General features: G+C 42.4%; 2 protein-coding genes across 4 annotated transcripts in view; one reads left to right on the plus strand and one right to left on the minus strand.

Moving 5' to 3' along the window:
- Window positions 1-3,165, minus strand: part of LOC114639341 (uricase) — a 36,849-nt gene extending 33,684 nt beyond the window's left edge. The window contains exon 1 of the mRNA XM_028788085.1: window positions 3,034-3,165. Coding sequence (XP_028643918.1) covers window positions 3,034-3,063 — 30 coding nt within the window. The 5' untranslated portion in view covers window positions 3,064-3,165. The remainder of the gene's footprint in view (window positions 1-3,033) is intronic.
- Window positions 1,104-18,498, plus strand: part of Dnase2b (deoxyribonuclease 2 beta) — a 17,571-nt gene continuing 176 nt past the window's right edge. Inside the window, exons 1-7 of one of the 3 annotated variants that reach the window (XM_028788084.1) lie at window positions 1,104-1,346; window positions 3,721-3,931; window positions 6,809-6,989; window positions 11,246-11,324; window positions 13,259-13,420; window positions 15,937-16,134; window positions 18,070-18,498. The exon at window positions 18,070-18,498 is cut by the window's right edge and continues 176 nt beyond it. In XM_028788084.1, the coding sequence (XP_028643917.1) occupies window positions 3,819-3,931; window positions 6,809-6,989; window positions 11,246-11,324; window positions 13,259-13,420; window positions 15,937-16,134; window positions 18,070-18,410 (1,074 nt within the window). In that variant the 5' untranslated portion in view covers window positions 1,104-1,346; window positions 3,721-3,818 and the 3' untranslated portion in view covers window positions 18,411-18,498. Of the gene's footprint in view, window positions 1,347-1,775; window positions 1,837-3,351; window positions 3,574-3,720; window positions 3,932-6,808; window positions 6,990-11,245; window positions 11,325-13,258; window positions 13,421-15,936; window positions 16,135-18,069 lie in introns of those variants that run through there. The other 2 variants (XM_028788082.1, XM_028788083.1) reach the window with 2 other exon arrangements.

An 18,498-nucleotide genomic window follows, 5' to 3' on the forward strand; every position in this document is an offset into this window, starting at 1 on the left:
ATTAATCACTCGGCTGGATTGATCACTCTACTGAAACAGTGGAGTAAGTTCTGGGACATGTGATAGGGACAGCAACGCCAGATTAAGGAAGGCTCCCAGAAGGAACTAGTGTTTTAAAGCAGCATGGAGGATGATTGGAACCAACCAGATACAAGTGACTACCCTCTTCCCCTGGTGACACTCTCCTTAGCCACAACCCTTGTGAGTGTATCTTTGTTCTACATTTGCTTGTCTTCTCTTTTTTTTTCAACAATTCAAAGCCCCTGCCTTTGCTCACACAACAAACACACATCAACTTTTCCTTCAGTCTGTCACATTCTAGATCCCTCTCGGTCTTGTAAAGTCTGCTCAGAAAGAAAGCTGTGCTTACCCAGACACATCTTATGGGATGTAAATCATACTTCAGAAACATAACTAAAGCCAGCAGCCTGACTCACAGAAGCCCTCACAGATCACCTCAGCAGCCGCAGAAGCTGAAAAACCCCAACTTTATCTTTGTCTTTTAAGCAATCTCACAGATAAACTTGCAACGAACATAAACTACAGCCAAAATCGAAAAGTACAAAATGGTAGAAAGATATCGACGATGAGTGGCAGAAAACCAGTCCCATCTAACCTGTAAGTACAGGAGCTAGTAGAACCAGATGCAATGTACAAAATAATACAATTAATATCTTGAGAGAAATAGATGCTTGGGCATGAAGCAAATAACAAGCAAATATTTAAAAATTAATGTAGGGGAAATAAAATTAGGAGGTTGAGAAGATGGTGAAGAAGTCTGATCCCCTCCACTTGCACACACACACACACACACACACACACCTACATGTGTGCATGCATACTTCATGTAGACATATGAAAAAAATAAAGATTCTAGCAATGAATTAATAATCAGAATCTGTTGGACACAATTTAAAAAAAAAGAATTAGTTATTTTCGAGAGGTAGACTAAGTAACAGATTAATTCTCTAGAGAATGCAAAAAGCCAAATAAAGGATCAAGAGCTGGGCCTGGCTCTGCAGACTGGAGCTCCTGTTGCTTTGGCAGAGGAGCTGAGTTTGTTTCCAGCACCCATATCTAGTTGGCAGTACCTGTCACCTCTAGCTACCAGGGGATCCAAGCCTCTGCCTTCTGAGTGCACTGCACCCGTGTGTGCACATAGACACACAGAATTAAAAATAAAGTATAATATATGTAAGAGGAGTCCAGCACTAATGCAGACACCAGGAGCTGGAATGTGTGAATGATGAAACCATACAAGGGCCATGAGAGAGACAGAAAGAAGAGGCGCCCTCCAAACAAGCAGGACTCAAATCTTCCAGAATCTCTGGGTGAACAAACACAAGGTCAGTCCGTTTCCAAGCAATGCGCTCTCCCTTGTTTACTTGGTCGCATCAAGAAGAAAGCAATTTACTGTTTTTACAAATCTTTAGGCTGTGAACAAGCATGGTGTATACAGTGTGGCTTCAGAAGCAAGGGACATCATGAAAAGCTTTCTGTCCTGTTTGCAGCTACCTTGCTCAGCAAGCCTCAGGTTTCTTTCTATAGTGTCACTTCATTGGTTTTAGTAAAAAGAAAAAAAAAACAAAAGGACATATTGGCATCTAGGAGTTGGGCCATTCTGGAGCCCCTGAAAACTCTCAATAGCTGATTATAGTGTTTGACAAAGAAGCACTTACATAAGGAGGGTTGTTGACAGACAGACAGCCCACATGACAGAATCAGCTACACCAAAAAAGAAAGTTTATTAAAAGTGTCTTTCCGGGCCTTGAAATGAAATCGGATTTAGCAAATGAAACCTAAATACAGATGTCCTTCGGCCTCACTGGAAGGAAGGTAAGAATAGCCTCGGCTAACACGAAAGGGTCCTTTACTAAGATGTCAGCATTCTCAGCACTGTAATATGTGTGTGGCAACAAGGAAAAGAGCAGAAAGTATTTTCTACCCTGATCACAAAGCAGTAAAAGCAAGCTGCTTGTGTCCTCAAAACGATTCGACAAACCCTGTACTTGATGTGCCCAATCTTTTTTTTTTTCATTTTAAAATAAATTAAACTTCATGCCGTGAATATTTGATTATTTCACAGTGATTTAAATTGTTGTTTCGGAACACTATTATAACCTACAAATCGAAATGCAGAAAAGGTAAGAAAAACGTTTCTCCATTTAGTTGATTCTGACAGCTCTCCCGTAGAAAGCTGTTGGTCTGCTGGATCAGCACATCAGTTCAGCCTCAGGGCAGTGGGTTTCAATTTTAGGATGAACCTGTGCTGCCAATAAATTTATTTAAAGTATAAGTTCTGGGAGCCTGGGGAAATGGCTCAGTTCATAAAGTACTTTGCCACCCACGCATAAGGATCTAAGTTCAGTCCTCCAGAGGCCACATTTAAAAGGCTGGCCATGGTGGCAAGCACCTGTAAAAGGATTACTAGGGCTTACAAGCTAGCCAGCCCAACCAAGATAGTGAACTCCAGTCCAGTGAAAATCCTTACCTCAAACAATTACAGTGATTGAGGAAAACACCCAATATGGACTTCTGATCTCACTCGCACACATACACACGCTACTGTGATCACACTACTGTACACACACTATGGATTCCTGACCCCAGCTAGAGGGAGCCCGATTCTGATGGTTTGAGATGAAGCCCAGAATTCTGCCCTTTTGCAGGTAATACAGATAATATGAGTTTTGTCAGTGGGCCTGTAGTGCTCCTCGATTCTCTGTGTTAGGAGAAATAGATCCACAAGCCCTTCTTTTCCTACAAACGAGAATCCTGAAGACTACCAATGAGGCTAGTCCATAGAAGTGACCTGATCTTCAGGGCTCTGATCTGGTGGTCTCCAGATGACTCCAATCTGAATCAAAATCATGGAGAGGAACATGAAAGAGCCACCGTGATTCCCAGGGACAAAGTGACTGCTACTTAGCATGACGCTGAGTGAGGATTTAAGAATATGTAAAGAAATACTTGCAGATGTGTGTGTGTGTATCCATTTTCCCTTTCCCTCTTCTCAGGAGTAGGGTGGCTCACCTTTCCATAGTCGCCATGGTAATGTGCCATTTTTCCCTCAGCCTTCAACTTCAGATTCAGTTTCAAGAATGAGAGAGAATAGTTCGAAATGAAGAGAGGTTGGTAACGGTTTTTATTTAGCCCTGGAGAGTAAGCAATCAATACTGACCTGATTGCATAGTAGACAGGGAGACACAAAGGCCTCTCAAAGCCAAGTGCCTCACTGAGTGGTCAGAACCAGGGGGGTGTGGAAGATAGGTCAACATTTTTGCTGAAACTCAATCGAATTTGCTCTTAGTTTGAAGCAACCTTCAGAATAGTGTTTAGAAGTTATTCCCTAAAGGACAGGGGTCATTATAGGTGACAGATCCTAATTATTATGAAGGCAAAGCTTTTGTCATTTCTAGCTCATGTTTGAATTACATGTATTTATGCTTACAGGCAGTCAATCAGAAGAGAAAAGAAACATGGAATACACCTCACTCAACACCAGTTTTTCAGGAATTCCTTTTCTCACACACTTCACACTATTGAATTCACTCCGAAGAGCTAACTACATAGGTAGCTGGATAAATACCCTTTATCCTCCAGATTTTTCTATGACTTTGCAAACTACTGAGCACAAAGGCATCCAGAGTCACACTGGAATGTTGTGACAGAACCATCAGATGACATGGGACTCAGCCTTTTCTGTTTGTGCCTCAACAGTGAACAACAAAAGTGACTAGGACCCGGAGTAGAGCCAGTACAGCTCAAGGACGCTGACTCCACAGTCCGTAGCATGGAATGAAGGCCACGGACAGAAAATGACAGCCAAGCCTCTACAAACAGCTCTTTCTTTGCTCTTCTTTGCCGTCTCCGGGGTCCTAGGGAGACCAGAGATCTCCTGCAGAAATGAAGACGGTGAAGCTGTGGACTGGTAGGTAAAAGAAATGAGGTGATTGGTGTGTGCAAATAGAAAGTTGAGGTATGTCTGTGGTGACCCTAAGGGAAACCTCCATCTGGCTTCTTCCCTTCAAAAAGAAAAAAAACTGGGGCTGGGGATATGGCTGGGTTGACAGGGTGCTTGCTTAGCATGCATGAAGTGCTAGGCTCAGTCCCCAGTGCCACATAAACTGGGCAGGATGGCACATATGTACAATCTCAGCAGGAGGGCCTGGTGTTCAAGGACATCCTCAGCAATGCTGTGAGTTTTAGGCTAGCCTGGCTTGTATGAGATCCTGTGTTAAATAAATAGATAGATACATTAATTAGCTAAAATGAAGGCGATTAAAGTGTGTGAACGGGCTCAGTCCCCAGGCAGAGCTGGCTGCTGAGTGCCTGAGATAGCCCTGAGAAAGTGCCAAGCAGCTCTCAAGTCAGTACCCAAGTCTTGGGAGGACACAGCTGGGAGGCAGAAAGGGACCGAGCTGATAACTGTAACCTGACAGTTTCCTTTCATTGCATGTACCCTTCCTGAGACACAAAGCTGAGAGAGCATGAGACCTTTTCTAAAGCTGAGCTATACCTTTCTTCTGATGGGGACAAGAAGTAATTGACGGTGCCCAACCTTGTTTGGTTAACCTTCGTTCATGAGGCAGCCCAGACAGTAGGCAGGAGGTTATTGGTCTCTATCACAGTGTCAAAGAGATGAACCACAGTAAGTCACAAGGGTGAGATCCTCCTAGGATCTTTGGCCACATTTCTGCTCTTCAACGCTGGAGTTCAGGTCTTCCATGGGGGTTGACGTCATAGTGTGAGGTTCAAGCTGATGTCTAGTTCAGTCTTTCAGCCTTTGTGAGGTCTGACTAGTCCCTGCCCTGAGTTTTAAAGACAGAGATATGAACAACACATAGATGCTTCTGTTGAGGAGCTCAGATTTGTGGGTGTAGGACATGGGGAGCACACAGTCCAGAAGGCTTCCTTGAAGAAGTAACTTTGAGCTAAGTTTTTGTTTTGTTTTGTTTGTTTTTGTTTTGTTTGTTTGTTTGTTTGTTTTTGAGCTAAGTTTTAAGAATAATTATGAAGTTGTTTTAAAAATAGTAAGGAGATGCCATGGGAGCTCCAGCCAATAGAGGATCAAAGAATTAGTGCAGAATGAAGGGGCAGTGTGTCACGTTTGGCATTTGGGGTGGAGTCGTATGCAGAGGTGTCTGCAAACAAATCGCAAATGGGGGGCATAGGTCATGAAGGGCTTTGTGGGCTGTGCCTTAGGATTTGAACCTGGTGTTTGGAAGGGAACTGCTTAAGGACTTGGAACAAGGTGGCAATACAATCCGATGTGCATGCCAATGGTGTTGGAGTAAAGTATCACAGTGGAAGACCCAAGTTAAGAGGTGATAGTGCAAACAGAGAGAAAGGAAAAGTCTGGAAAGAAGGAAGGTGGACGGGCAGCTGGGGTGGGTGGCTCTTGAGAGCATATGTTCAAAAATAGCATAGAATGAATTGGCTTGGTGCAAAATACTATAAATTTGGTTTCAAAAATGTGGAGCTGGAAGCTTCTGGGCACCCTTTTGTCTGGATGTCTAACTCAACCCAGAGGTCTATGAGTACAGAGATGGTCACCCAGGAAAAATGACTGAGTGCCTCTCTCACCTAGTGACTGTGGCATAATAACAGTCTTCAGATGCTCTGCTTGGGAGGGGTGCCAAATTGTGATTGATAGCCTTTTTTTTTAGTCACAACTGAATGGGTGTATTACTTAGCAATACATGTCAAAAGACAAGCATAGCTGGTTAGCAGAGACATTCCTGAACTGTCACAAAGTTAGCATAGTTCCTACCACATGAGAGAACCTGGCCTTGGGACAAGAAGGCAGAACACTGGGACAGACGTGTAAGTGTGTAGAGATCCAAGCAAGGAGTGGGGTGATGTTCTTGGGAAGACCATTGCATTGTAATGATGTATGTATTACACTTGGCTTACAGAGGCTCTTGGGTTTGGTTACAGGGTTTCATGCTATTATAATATATTTGGCTAGACCAGCAGTTTTTAAATTAGGGAGACTTTTCCCTTGGGGAACTTTTGACAAGATCTAGAGACAGGTTTGAGGGTCACAACATTGGGATACTATTGTCATCTAAAAGTGAAGGGTTAGATATCCTCCTACAGGACACAGACCAACTCAGTAAAAAGTAGTTAGACCATAATGGGACTATAGCACATAAGAAAGCATGGGCTGGTTATTCCAAGGCTGGCAGAACTCTACATAGATCCAACCACTTGACCTCCCTGGGAAATAGTCAAAGGAGATAACAAGCAGAAAACCATAAATACAAATAGGAAAGACTTGCTTCAAATACTTACCAAGTAAATCCTTAATCCAGAGCATTCTGGGAAACAACTGAAGAATGTTGCTGAGGACCAAGCCTCAAGAAAGCCTCCACCTCCACCTATGCTCACACCCAGATCTCATACCCACCTGAGTAGCCCCAAAGAGACCAGACTAAGCACTGTGGTGAGAAGGAATCCAACAGTTCCCCAGTAAAGACCTACGCCTGACCTTCTCTTCCCTGTGACCACTGGGGTGATGGTGACAGCAGAGAGAATCACTCTCAGGACACACAGGCTTTCCTTTCAGGGGCTCCAGCCCCTAGGCCACCTAATATCATAGAACATACCACCCATACCAAGCTTGCCCTCCCCGGAGAAAGTCAAAAGGAAGAAATGGAGAAAGAGGCAAAAGCCTCGGGCATTCCCCTTCCTTGCTGGCCTCCCAGGAAACACCAATGGCTATACTATACAAGTGTTTAAAAGAAAGTGTCGTCAGAAAATCAGTCAATGAATGATAGCAAATCGTAACTCTTTGCTCTGTTAGGTTTATCTTTTATAAGTTACCCCAAATGACTGGCAACACAAGTAAGAAGACCACAGGGCTAGAGTATCTGTACCTGGACTCCACAATGGAAACCTGGAGCCAGAGCACTCACCTGATTGACAGCAACAGGAGCTCTCTGGGAAGGACCTTAAAGCAGCTGTATGAAGCATACAATTTCAAGGTAGGTTACAGTCAACCATTTGTGGGGAATCATAGAAAGTATGGAAACAGAATCAAACCTTCCTCAAAAAAGCATGTTTGGAAAATATATTTTTGCACACTTACATTTTTAAAATGTAATATGTGTATGTATGTGTATATGTCTGTATACCTAACTCCAGAAACTTGAGACAAACTCACTCAGAACTAGCCTAGGACAACTGAATTGACCTGACCAAGGCTTTAAGACACACACCATCATAATCCACACCAATGTCAAATTGTTGGCTCACTTTATTAAAACAAAGAGTAATCCCTGTGCTGTACAAAGGAACACATGAACCAAGCAAAAGCAGCCCAGCAAGGCAACTCTTTCTACAAAACGGGTGTGCAGAGACCCGAACAGGGCTAGCTAAAACACTTGGCCAAGATGGTTTCCATCTTTTATCCCTGACTAGATAATGACACAGAGGAAACCAGGAAGGTTCAGGGAATATAAGTCCTTGATGTACTAACTACCTTTGGTTAATACAAATCAAAACAGTTTCTCACGATTTGGCCCCAAATGCAACAGCATCACTAGAGAAGATGTGAACTGATCTTGGAAGTCTTCAGGCTGTCAGACCTCTGCCAACTCACTCAGCATTTACCCATCTAACAGAAATGGGGTTAAGAGCCCTCTCATCCTGCTGGGCAATACAGATCTGTGAGCATTGTGTCTTGAGTTATAGATTGTTTAAATCATGGTGTTGAGTGCTGATGGTTCAAGTAAAAATTCCTCTGGGTTTTCCTTTTAATTAGCTGTTTTCAGAAGTATAGACAGACAGCTAAGGCCTTAGCTTCAGGGGCTCCGTCCTGGCTCACCCAAGGGACAACGAAGCCTGTTACCTAGATGTTAGGTGACAAACTGACAAAGACATATAAGAAAGCATGTTGTCTCGGGGTGGCCAGCCTTGCAGTATTCCAGGATTTACCTGTTTCACAGTGACTGTTTCCCAAAGACGGGTGACAAGTAAAACCAAGCCATATGTGGCACACAGTTTCACCCCACGAATGCATTCCCTGACCGTGATGGACATGTTTAAAATGACTGTTCCTATACTATGCTAGGTTTGTTGGCTGTTTCTATAAGATGCTAGGTTTGTTGCTGGAGGTTTTTCCTGTTAGATATTGTAATGCTCAGCACAGGACTGTTTCAGCTTCCATTGCTACTGCACAAGTCTGTCTGAACAGTCACTCGGAGCTGTCAGTGTGCAGATACATTCATTTTACCCACCTACCATTAAAAGCAAGCTCGAAGCAAAATTCCACAGTTAAAATGACTCTGTAGGCTGTTTGAATACATGTGATGTACCAAGCACTGTTTCAGGTGTTTTTTTTCAAAGTGATTTAATCTCAGCAACAACCCTGTTTTGAATAACCAGGCTATTATGTAAAATGAAAACTGACTGAGCCACTTCTCTTTCCAAGGTCGGTGATGGCAACCTGGAACAGAAGCCATTACCAAGAAAATAAACCCTTGCATTGTTCTCATCTCTGTCCCAGGGACTCTTGGAGCAGAGAAGAGAAAAAAAAACATAACATTGTGAGGCCACTGTCATCTACCTTAGTTGAAAGAGATGAGCATTTGATTCTCAGATTGGCAGATCTCAGTGATGACCCGGGGCATGCAAAGGCAGCCCAGGACCTAGGAGAGAAAAGATACTGTCTAGCAAAACAGAAACAAGTGCAAAGATCAGGTGTGATCACCGTGAGTTCAAAGCCTGCCTGGGGTCTATGTGACTTCCAGGCTCATCTGGGTTACAGACTAAAATCTTGCCCACCCTCACCCTAAAACTAAAAGAAGCAAGGAATTTAAGAGTGTGAGAGAAATAAAAGGGAACTTTGGAGGCAGCACAAAGTGTAAAAGCATCGACTGTCTGGGTAAAACCCAGGCACGCACAGTGCTCTGGGCACTTGGTTCTCAGAAGGAGAAGGTCGGGAAAGGGGCTGTTTTCCATGTCCAATTGGCTCAAAAAAAAGAAAGCAACAGAGCACACTGCAGGTAGGTGTGACTACATGAGAACACACTCTGTGATGTGATTGGAAGAACCATCTGCCCCCCCAGTGACAAAGGTATCTAGCCTTTGACCTGATATTGATCATCTAATGATAGTGGGATGTAAGATCAGACCAACTAATTGATTTTGAATCACAAATGTCAAGGTGACTGAGTCCAACAGCCCGGTTACACTTGAATTGTTTTTACCCTCTTACCTTTGCAAAATAAGGACCCTCTATTCTTAATAATCAAATTAATTTGCAGTGGCTTACCCTTGCCTAACTATATCTCCTATTAGACTAACATCAAAGAATAATCCCCTCTGCCCAACATCCAATAGTCGAGACTGTGCTTGACATATGGGTTCGAGGGATATCTCTGGGCCCCGGGAGGTAGCTCAGTGTGTTGAGTGCTTGCTATGCCAGTATAAGGACCCCAAGGCCAAATGTGAGGTGCCTGCAACAACTGCACTGTGGGGTTGAGACAAATAGATCTCTAAGATTTAATGGTTGCAAGCTTGGCTGTACCAGGTGTACTTGTGAGCTCCAGGTTCAGTGGAAGAACCTATCTCAAAATAAGATGGAGAAGTAGTGGAAGATCACGCCCCCAACATGGACTTCCGGCCTTCACATGCTCAAAGTCAGTCAAATGTACCTAGAGATACAGACGTTCTATGAGAAAAAGCCTCCCTGTGTAGCCTAGGCTAGTCAGCTAGTCTTGAACTCATGATCTGCCAACCTTAACCTACTATATGCTATCAGTCTATCATATGCCATCAGTCTATCATGCCAACTTCATTTACCAGTACCATCTTCTCTATAGCTGTACACTTCTGGTTGTAATAATAGATATCATCTATTATAAGAGTAAATCTCCTCACCAGATCATCCTTCCATGTGGCACCCAAAAGGCATACACACGGCCTTGTTACCACCGTAAGTGCCAGCACAGGGTAACTGTCAGAATTCTCAGAAGGATACATTATTTGTAGCTGATTTAAAAGGGGGAGGGGCTAATAAAACTGCTTATTTTCTTGGGAATGCCAGACAGGCCAAACCTTACTATGTATTTTTAAGTGCTTTTAGATTACCTCAAATAATTACCTTCAAGGATAGGGTTATTTTATTTTGCTTTTGTATAGAAATGAGTTGCCCTTGCTGCTTTTATTTCGTGACTGAGTTTTTTTTTTTCCAATACCAACATCATCAGTTTCAATAAAAGTCACTACATCATGGATGGAATGGAACCCCCCCCCAAACAAATGTCAGCTCCCCCCAAATGACAGACAGACACTATCAAAAATAATAGCTTTTCTCTGACTTACAGATTAAACAATGGGTTTGGAGAATCTTAGCAACAGAAAGCCAACATCACACATTAAATTTCACCACTGTTTCTAAGCAGGAAAATATCACTGTCAGAAGGTGATGTGGTGCTGATGGTTTAGAGGAAAAGATAGCTCTCACAGGAGAGAGGATGGGAGCAGGCAATAAGGAATCCTGACTAAATCAATGCTGTGGGAAAGCAGAGAGGTGCGGCACAGGCAGAGAGAACCAGATCCAGACAGCTTGCACACTGAGCCTACAACAGCAGTGGAAAAAAACCAGGTGTTAACCTTTGGCTGGTTATTCCAACTTCATTTCCTGAGCAAATAATTGAGCACCCTTTATCACACGCTGGTTACTCAATCAGAAACCTGCTTCCAAAACAACCAAGAAAAACAGAAAGCTCATCCTCGCACAGATCCTGCAGGGCTCCTGTCACGTGGGCTAAAGTGTGCTCAGGAGCCGAGGAGACAGCTTGCTCAGGAAAGCACTTGCCAGTCAGGCAGGAGGATCTGAGTTTGAGCCCCAGTACTCAGGATAAAAAAATAAATAAAGCTCCGGAAGATGTGGCCCAGACCTATAACTCTAGGGCTGGGGAGGAGTCAGGTGGGTCCCTGACATTGCCTGGCAAGTCAGCCTACTCCATTTGGCTAGTTCTCTGCAGGCAAAATACCCCAGGTTGTTCTCTAGATTGCACACGCACGTGCACACACCACAAATATGCACACATACACATAAAATCTTCATAGCTGACAACAGACTTCTTCCCCGTTCCCCATCTTACACATCACAGCACTCATGTTCCTGTGTATTGATGAAAGCTCTGCACTATCGGGCTACAGCTGATAGAAATGGTGAAAGTCACGGAAAATGGAAGTTCTGTGCCACTATAACCCTTATGTGCTCTTGCAGAATGACACAGCCTACCTAATATACAACGACGGTGTCCCTCCATCTGTGAATTACAGCAGAGAGTATGCACATACCAAAGGTACATCAACGGCTCTCGGTTTCTCTTTCCAAACTATTGCTTCATACAGTAATTCTTAACATAGCAATATTTGTTATTTTTTCATTTACAAACTATATATAAGTGTTATAGAAGGTGTTATAGCTAAACAAAAATCTGTAATGCTAATACTCAGTAGATTATAAAACCATTATAGTTATTATTTTCCAATGTTTTCAACTTAATACATCACAAATAACTTCTATGACAATAAGTGTTCTCCAGAAAGTTCCAAACTCAAATACCTTCAATGGAAGCCATGTAAGGTCAGCATGTGACACAAACTGAACTAACAGGTGACTAGAGAGTACATCAAATATCTAACAAGGACATCCATCACCATGAATTGTATGAATGCAATGTTTCAGGAGATACTGAAAATTAGTATTTTTAGAAAATATTTTGGGCCAAGCAGTGGTGGTACACGCCTTTAATCCCAGCACTTGGGAAGCAGAGGCAGGTGGATTTCTGAGTTCAAGGCCAGCCTGGTCTACAGAGTGAGTTCCAGGACATCCAAGGCTACACAGAAAAACCCTGTCTCAAAAAAAAAAACAAAAAACAAACAAACAAACAAACAAAAAAACAAAAAAGAAAAAAAACAAAAGAAAAGAAAAAAGAAAAAAATATTTTGGAATTTAACATTTGTCAGTGAATAAACTAATGTTCAACAATACACAGCAAACCTAATATATCATCAAAATACATTTGGCCCTAGGGCAGCCAACTTGCAATATCTGATTAAAAATACAGTGTATCACCAGGCATGGTCACAAACACCAATAATTCCAGTACTGCAGAGGCTGAGGCAGGGGCATTGGCATGAGTATGAGGTCAGCCTGGGCTACTCCCTACCCCTCCCCAAACGTAAATCATGTGTAATGCCTGTCAAACATAAGCATTGAAGGCTTTTGATCTCATTGCTGTCCCTATGGTAGCCTTGCTAACGTGGAACCCAGGAGCATTTACCGAGGCCATATTTTCTACCCTCGAGCCAAGTGCCTCTCATCCTTCCTCCTCCAACCTGTTAGCTGCAGCAAGGATTTGGTTCACAGGTACCTGATACCCAAAAGGTGGTGTCACCAAGGTCATGAGACCCGTTAGGAGACAGACCCTCCCCAGTTTCCAACACACGTATTGCTCATGGTGACTCTGAAAGGCAACAGTCAACCAGCATTTGGATGGATTCACTGGCATGTTCGTATGTCAACAAGAAAGTCTCCTTAACCTGCCATACATTGATAAACACAGAACATGATGGACAAAGGTGATGAAAATCTACTTGTTTCCTTCATGGCTTTCATTTTGGTAGGCTCCAGATATTTTAAAAAAACTAAAACAAAACCAAAAAAAAAAATCAAACATGTTCAACAAGGATGCTTTTGCATGCCTACCCGGTATTTTCCCCCCTTTGTCTCTTTTAAGTCAAATCTGTAGAAATTGGGTTACTCTCCTCCAATGAAGCGAGCAGCTGCCCCTTAAAACAAAGTGCCGCCAGCACCCTCCTCTGTTTGATCTTGCCTCTTTTTTGCTGCCCTTTGACAGTAACTTAGCACTGAAGACTCTAGCGGAAGCTTGCCAGGTGACCGTATGTTTAACAAGATCAAATTTCAATTTGGCAAATTTGCCAAACTAGTTTCAACGCAGAAGTACTCTTAGCCCTTCACAAAGTGTCTGCCCTGGCTCCCCTTTTCAGCCGGGGGGGGGGTAGGGGGGACACACCATGATTTGTAACTAAGTTGTTATAGAAATACTTGATAAAATAAGCATAATAATTTTCAAGGTCCTAAGAAAACATTAGCCTAACGTGTAAGGAGGCTTTTGGTATTACAGCTTTGAACTGTATTTTGAGAGGAGATCTGTTTTTGTTTGTTTGTTTGTTTGTTTGTTTATCCAAATCAAATGTCTTTCTCTGGTAGGTCTGCTGGTATGGAACAGAACGCAGGGGTTCTGGCTGATACATTCTGTTCCCAGGTTTCCTCCAGTTCCAGAATTTGGCTATGTCTACCCAAACTCCGGGAGGCGATATGCACAAAGCGGCATCTGCGTCACTTTCAAATACAGCCAATTTGAGACAATAGGTACGGGCAGAGGCAGCACGCACGCGCACTGCGTAGCGGAGGGTGGGGGAAATAGGTACGGGCAGAGGCAGCATGCACACGCATGTGCGTAGCGGAGTGGGAGGGGGGCAGGAGTCATGTAAATAAGTGTGCCCCTTCATCTGAAAGTCTATTTGTAGGCGCTCTTGTACTGTGTGTGCTGTGGTAAAACCGTGCACAGGAGCCCTTACCCAGCTCCAGTTCCCAGTCTGTAAAGGACTTTGTTGAACTTGATCAGGGTAATACTTTCAAATGAATTCAGGGCCAGGTGAGTAACAACAGATGAAAGAGGTAGACAGATATTGCTTATGTCCTGGGGACAGTGACAAACTTGGGTGTTGGCTTTCCCTCGGATCCCTTCAGAAACACAAGACTACTGACTAGAGATCTGTGTACATCTCATGAAAACTAAAAATCTTGTTTGGGGCGGGAGGTGAGGGGATAAGAGACAAACCATTATTTAAAAATGTAAGTTCAATGTTGTTTTTTAAATTTCTTCAAACGAAATGCTGCCTTCATACCACCAACATCACACCTCAGCACTATATAAACTTCTAAAATCTCACACTCAGACAAAAATACTTACATTTGGCAAACTATGATATAAGTAAGACAAGATGCAGTGTTTTGACCTCCAGGTATAAGAAGCTTAGAAAATGTTTCACACCCAATTTTCATTTTTGTATTTGTCAGTTCTATAGAGAAATAAAACTGATTAAAAATATATATATGAAGCTTAGAAAATGTTTCACACCCAATTTTCTTTTTTCTTTTTTTTTTTTAAAGATTTATTTACTTTATTTATGAGTACACTATAGCTGTCTTCAGACACACCAGAAGAGGGCATCAAATCTCTCATTACGGATGGTTGTGAGCCACCATGTGGTTGCTGGGATTTGAACTCAGGACCTCTGGAAGAGCAGTCAGTGCTCTTAACCGCTGAGCCATCTCTCCAACCCACACCCAATTTTCATCCTTGTATTTGTCAATTCTATAGAGAAATAAAATCGATTAAAATATACATATATACACATTTATATATATGATTTCTAAAATACATATATAAAAATACATAAACATATATGTGATATATAAAACATGTTTTAAACACACATATATATGTATATATATACACACACACATATATATACATATATACATATATATATATATACATATATATATATGTAATTTATTAGAGTGGCTTACAGCTAATCTAACAATGGCTGTCTACCAATTGAAAGTTCAAGAACACAACAGTTATTCAGACCATGAGGCTGGATGTCACTGCTGGTCTACCGTATACACCGAAATCAAAAGAAGTAAACTCTAATTTCAGTGGAGGGTTGACCTTGACATCAGGAATGCAGAAGGCGTGCAGGCAAGGAAGAAAAGCTTCCTTCTTTCACGACCTTTACGTATGCTGCCTGCAGGAGGTGTGGCTCAGATTAAAGGTAGATCTTCCCACCTCAAAAGATTTCAATTAAAGGTAGGTGTTTCCACCCCAAATGACTTAATAAAAATCCCTCACAGTGTTTAACTCCGGATGTAGTCAGGTTGACAACCAAGAAGAGCTGTCATATCCCTCATCTAACTGTAGCTTTATTCTCTAGAGTGTTGAGCACCACAGTGGTGAGATTTACAATGAGTTTATTGTTCGTCAAGATGAATAATTGGCAAAGGAGTTCTCTCCTCTTATACGTGTACATATAGGAAAGAAAACAAGGCTTCCAAGGCAGGGCTATCTAAGAGTCAATGTTAACTCCAGCATCTACAAGCTTTATAATATAGTATATGGCCCAGAGTCTCAGCTAATTTATGTCAAAAAACGAGGCTGTAGGTAGCAACAGAATTTACCTAATAATGTTACTGTGAGGATTATATGAGAAAAACATAAAACTCAACCTGGGGAGAGGGTTTGGATAAATTGTTTGCCAGGACCTAAGTTCAGACTCCACATAAAGTCAAACACAGGAGTACTGACTGCATCAGTAATCCCAACACTCCCACTGTAAAAGAAGAGGTGGCGGCAGAAGCTCATGGGCCAGCTAACCTCACATATGCAGTGCCAAACAGCAGAGAGACCATGTTTTAAATAAAACAGAAGGCAAGAATTGCCACCTGAGGTTGTCCTCTGACCTCTACACATGGCAGGCACATGCCCACACATGTATATACACACGTCATACATACATACATACATACATACACACACAAGCATCATACACTCTCACCCCTGAAAAGATTAAAAACTACATATACCATAAACTATATATATGGGAAGATATATATATATATATACATATATATATATATAATCTTATAATATATATATAATATATATATATATTAATAGGCTTCTAGTACTTTGACCACAAGGCATTTGAAGGCTGTTGCATTAAAAAAAAGACATTTTAATCCACACAAAAATTCATAATATCAGGAAGCATTTCCATTTGTGCTTAAGTTCTTAACTCTTCCTTGTTGTCTTGATGTAGATACTCAGCTCTTGGTCCTTCAACCACACATCTACAGCTGTTTCATCCCAATAACCTTTCGCTGGGAGCTCATCCACATGCCCCAGATGTGTACCAACTCCAGTTCCTCAAAGATCCCCAAGCGGCGCCTCTCTGTGCTTCAGTCAGCCCAGGGTCTAAACTTCGTCCATTTTGCGAAATCGAATTCTTATATTGATGGTATGAATGACTATGACCAAAGAGTGTGTCAGTAGGAATCGTCGTGGATTGCTTAGAGAATACAGTATGGGGTGGGGGGGTGTAGAGGGAGAGAAAGGAAGAGACAGTTCCGGCACCAACTTGTTCATGGGAGCGGCAGCAGTTGCAGACTCAACCACAGCGCATTTTGTACACACACATCACACTGGAAGCTCAGTTTCAGATTTTGCTGGCCATGAAGCCACAGCTATTTCTGACATCCGCTAGACAGTTTTCATGAGCCTTCCTCATTCTCAAGCCCCTTACATAACACATGTCTCCTTCCTTCCCTCCCTCCCTCCTCTCTCTCTCTCTCTCTCTCTCTCTCTCTCTCTCTCTCTCTCTCTCTTTCTCTCTTTCTCTCCCTCCTTCCCTCCCTTCCTCCACCCCCTCTCCTTCATAGTAAGAACAAAGATCACAAAGGAGCAATCCCTTCAGTGTTTGCACCCCTCACTCTTAGTTTTCCTTATGCTTGTACCTGGGTTTGTACACATGCCAACGGCTACCATACACCAGCTCTATAACCCATTCTGGCATCAAAATACGTTTAGAATTTTTCTACTGGATCTGTTTTCCCTTTCAAGCCTCCTACTATCACAGGCTCTTTCCTTGGGGCTTGTAAGCTTATTTAAAAACCAACCCTTAACTCTAAACTGCCATGTCTCTGGTTTTCCTTTTTCTACCCAAGTTTCTTTTGAAACAATCTGAGAGCTTTCAGTGACTTGACTCTTTTCACCCTGAGTCTTGCCTCTGCCTATAAACAATCTCTCCAGGCACGCATGAATGCTTGTCTTACATAACCTTGTGGTCGGTCATGCTTTTTGCTTTCTTATTTCTTGTATACAGTACAGGGAGTCTACTGACTACCTATAGCCGACATTACACACTAGAGATACAGGAGCTAACGGGACAGAAAAGGGCACTGTAGGCCATTGTGCTGATGAAAACCTTCCCTTCCTGGAACATTTTCCTCCACTGATTTTGGGAGTATAGCCTCTTGGTCTCTCTGATTTATTGAAGTCCCTTGTCTCAGAACTCATTCCTTAGGAGATTAGATTGCTGTGTGCTTCTCTGCCCTTTTTGTACTGCTCTGAGTTTTATGTGCCCTTTGATGATTCTCAAGGCCGGATCTCCACCCCAGACCGCTACACCAACAGATGTACTCAGCAATGAATGGGTTGTTTTCTCATGGAGATGGTAGAGTTACACCAGATTCAATGTGCCAAATTGGTGTCCCCATTATCTCCCAGGTATCTACTCTTTCCTTCACATTCCACACAGTCTTAAGACATTCCAGACTCCATTCTCCATTCTTCCAGAAAGCACCAGATCCATCCAGTTTCATGACTTTCATAGTTTTCACATTTACCACATCCTCCCCAACTCTCCACTCCCACCGTAGGCCACACCGGTGTTTTTACCACAGTTGTGAACACCTGGTCTTTCCTACCTCCTCTGAAACCCACCCTTCCAAGTTCATCCTAGACAGTGACTCTCAACTGATATTTATGACCATAAACTAGTTTCTCTTCATTCTCAACTAACATTGTCCTAAAAATTCCCTCCACTGGCTTCAAGAAAACCCAATCATCATTGTATGGCTCACAAATATCCTTGAAATTGCCTCTAATTCTCTATCCCTATTATTTTCAGAAGTCTTTTCATGGCTAAAACATATACTGCTTTTCTTTGTGTGGGAGAGAAGACATATAACATCTTTACAATATGACAATAATAACTTTTGTTTGAGCATGGCTTTAGGAAATGTTTTCCCATCCACTATGTTCTAATGTGGTCATGTTGTTACTATTGCCAAGTACATAGAACCAGGGTGACTGGGGCTTTCCACTCCGGAGAGACTTTTCATTGATTAATCTGGTTGACCTCTTTTACTTTTTCTCATCTCCTGATCCCTAGACATCTTTGCAGCCTGGATAGCTCAAAGGCTGAAGACACATTTGCTAGCAGAAACCTGGCAGCGAAAGAACTATGAGCTTCCTTCAAACTGTTCACTGCCTTACCATGTCTACAACATCGAGGCCATTCGGCTAACTCCCAAGACTTATTTCAGTTCTCACCACGACCATTCCAAATGGGGCGTTTCCGTAAAGGGCTCTACAAATCGTTGGACCTGTATTGGAGACCTAAATCGAAGCCCACACCAAACCTGGAGAGGCGGAGGATTCATCTGTACAAAGAATAGGTACATTTACCAGTCATTTCATAAGTTAGTTCTCCATTATAAGTTCTGTAAGTAAGCTTGGAGAAAGGTCACACCCACTGTCCTTGAAAACGCTGGCGCTGGAACACCTCTCCTTGGATCTAGTCTCCACATGTTAAAGGCTT

The sequence above is a fragment of the Grammomys surdaster genome, unplaced genomic scaffold, assembly GCF_004785775.1.
Source record: "Grammomys surdaster isolate TR1022 unplaced genomic scaffold, NIH_TR_1.0 125701, whole genome shotgun sequence".
NCBI classification, from domain to species: domain Eukaryota; kingdom Metazoa; phylum Chordata; class Mammalia; order Rodentia; family Muridae; genus Grammomys; species Grammomys surdaster.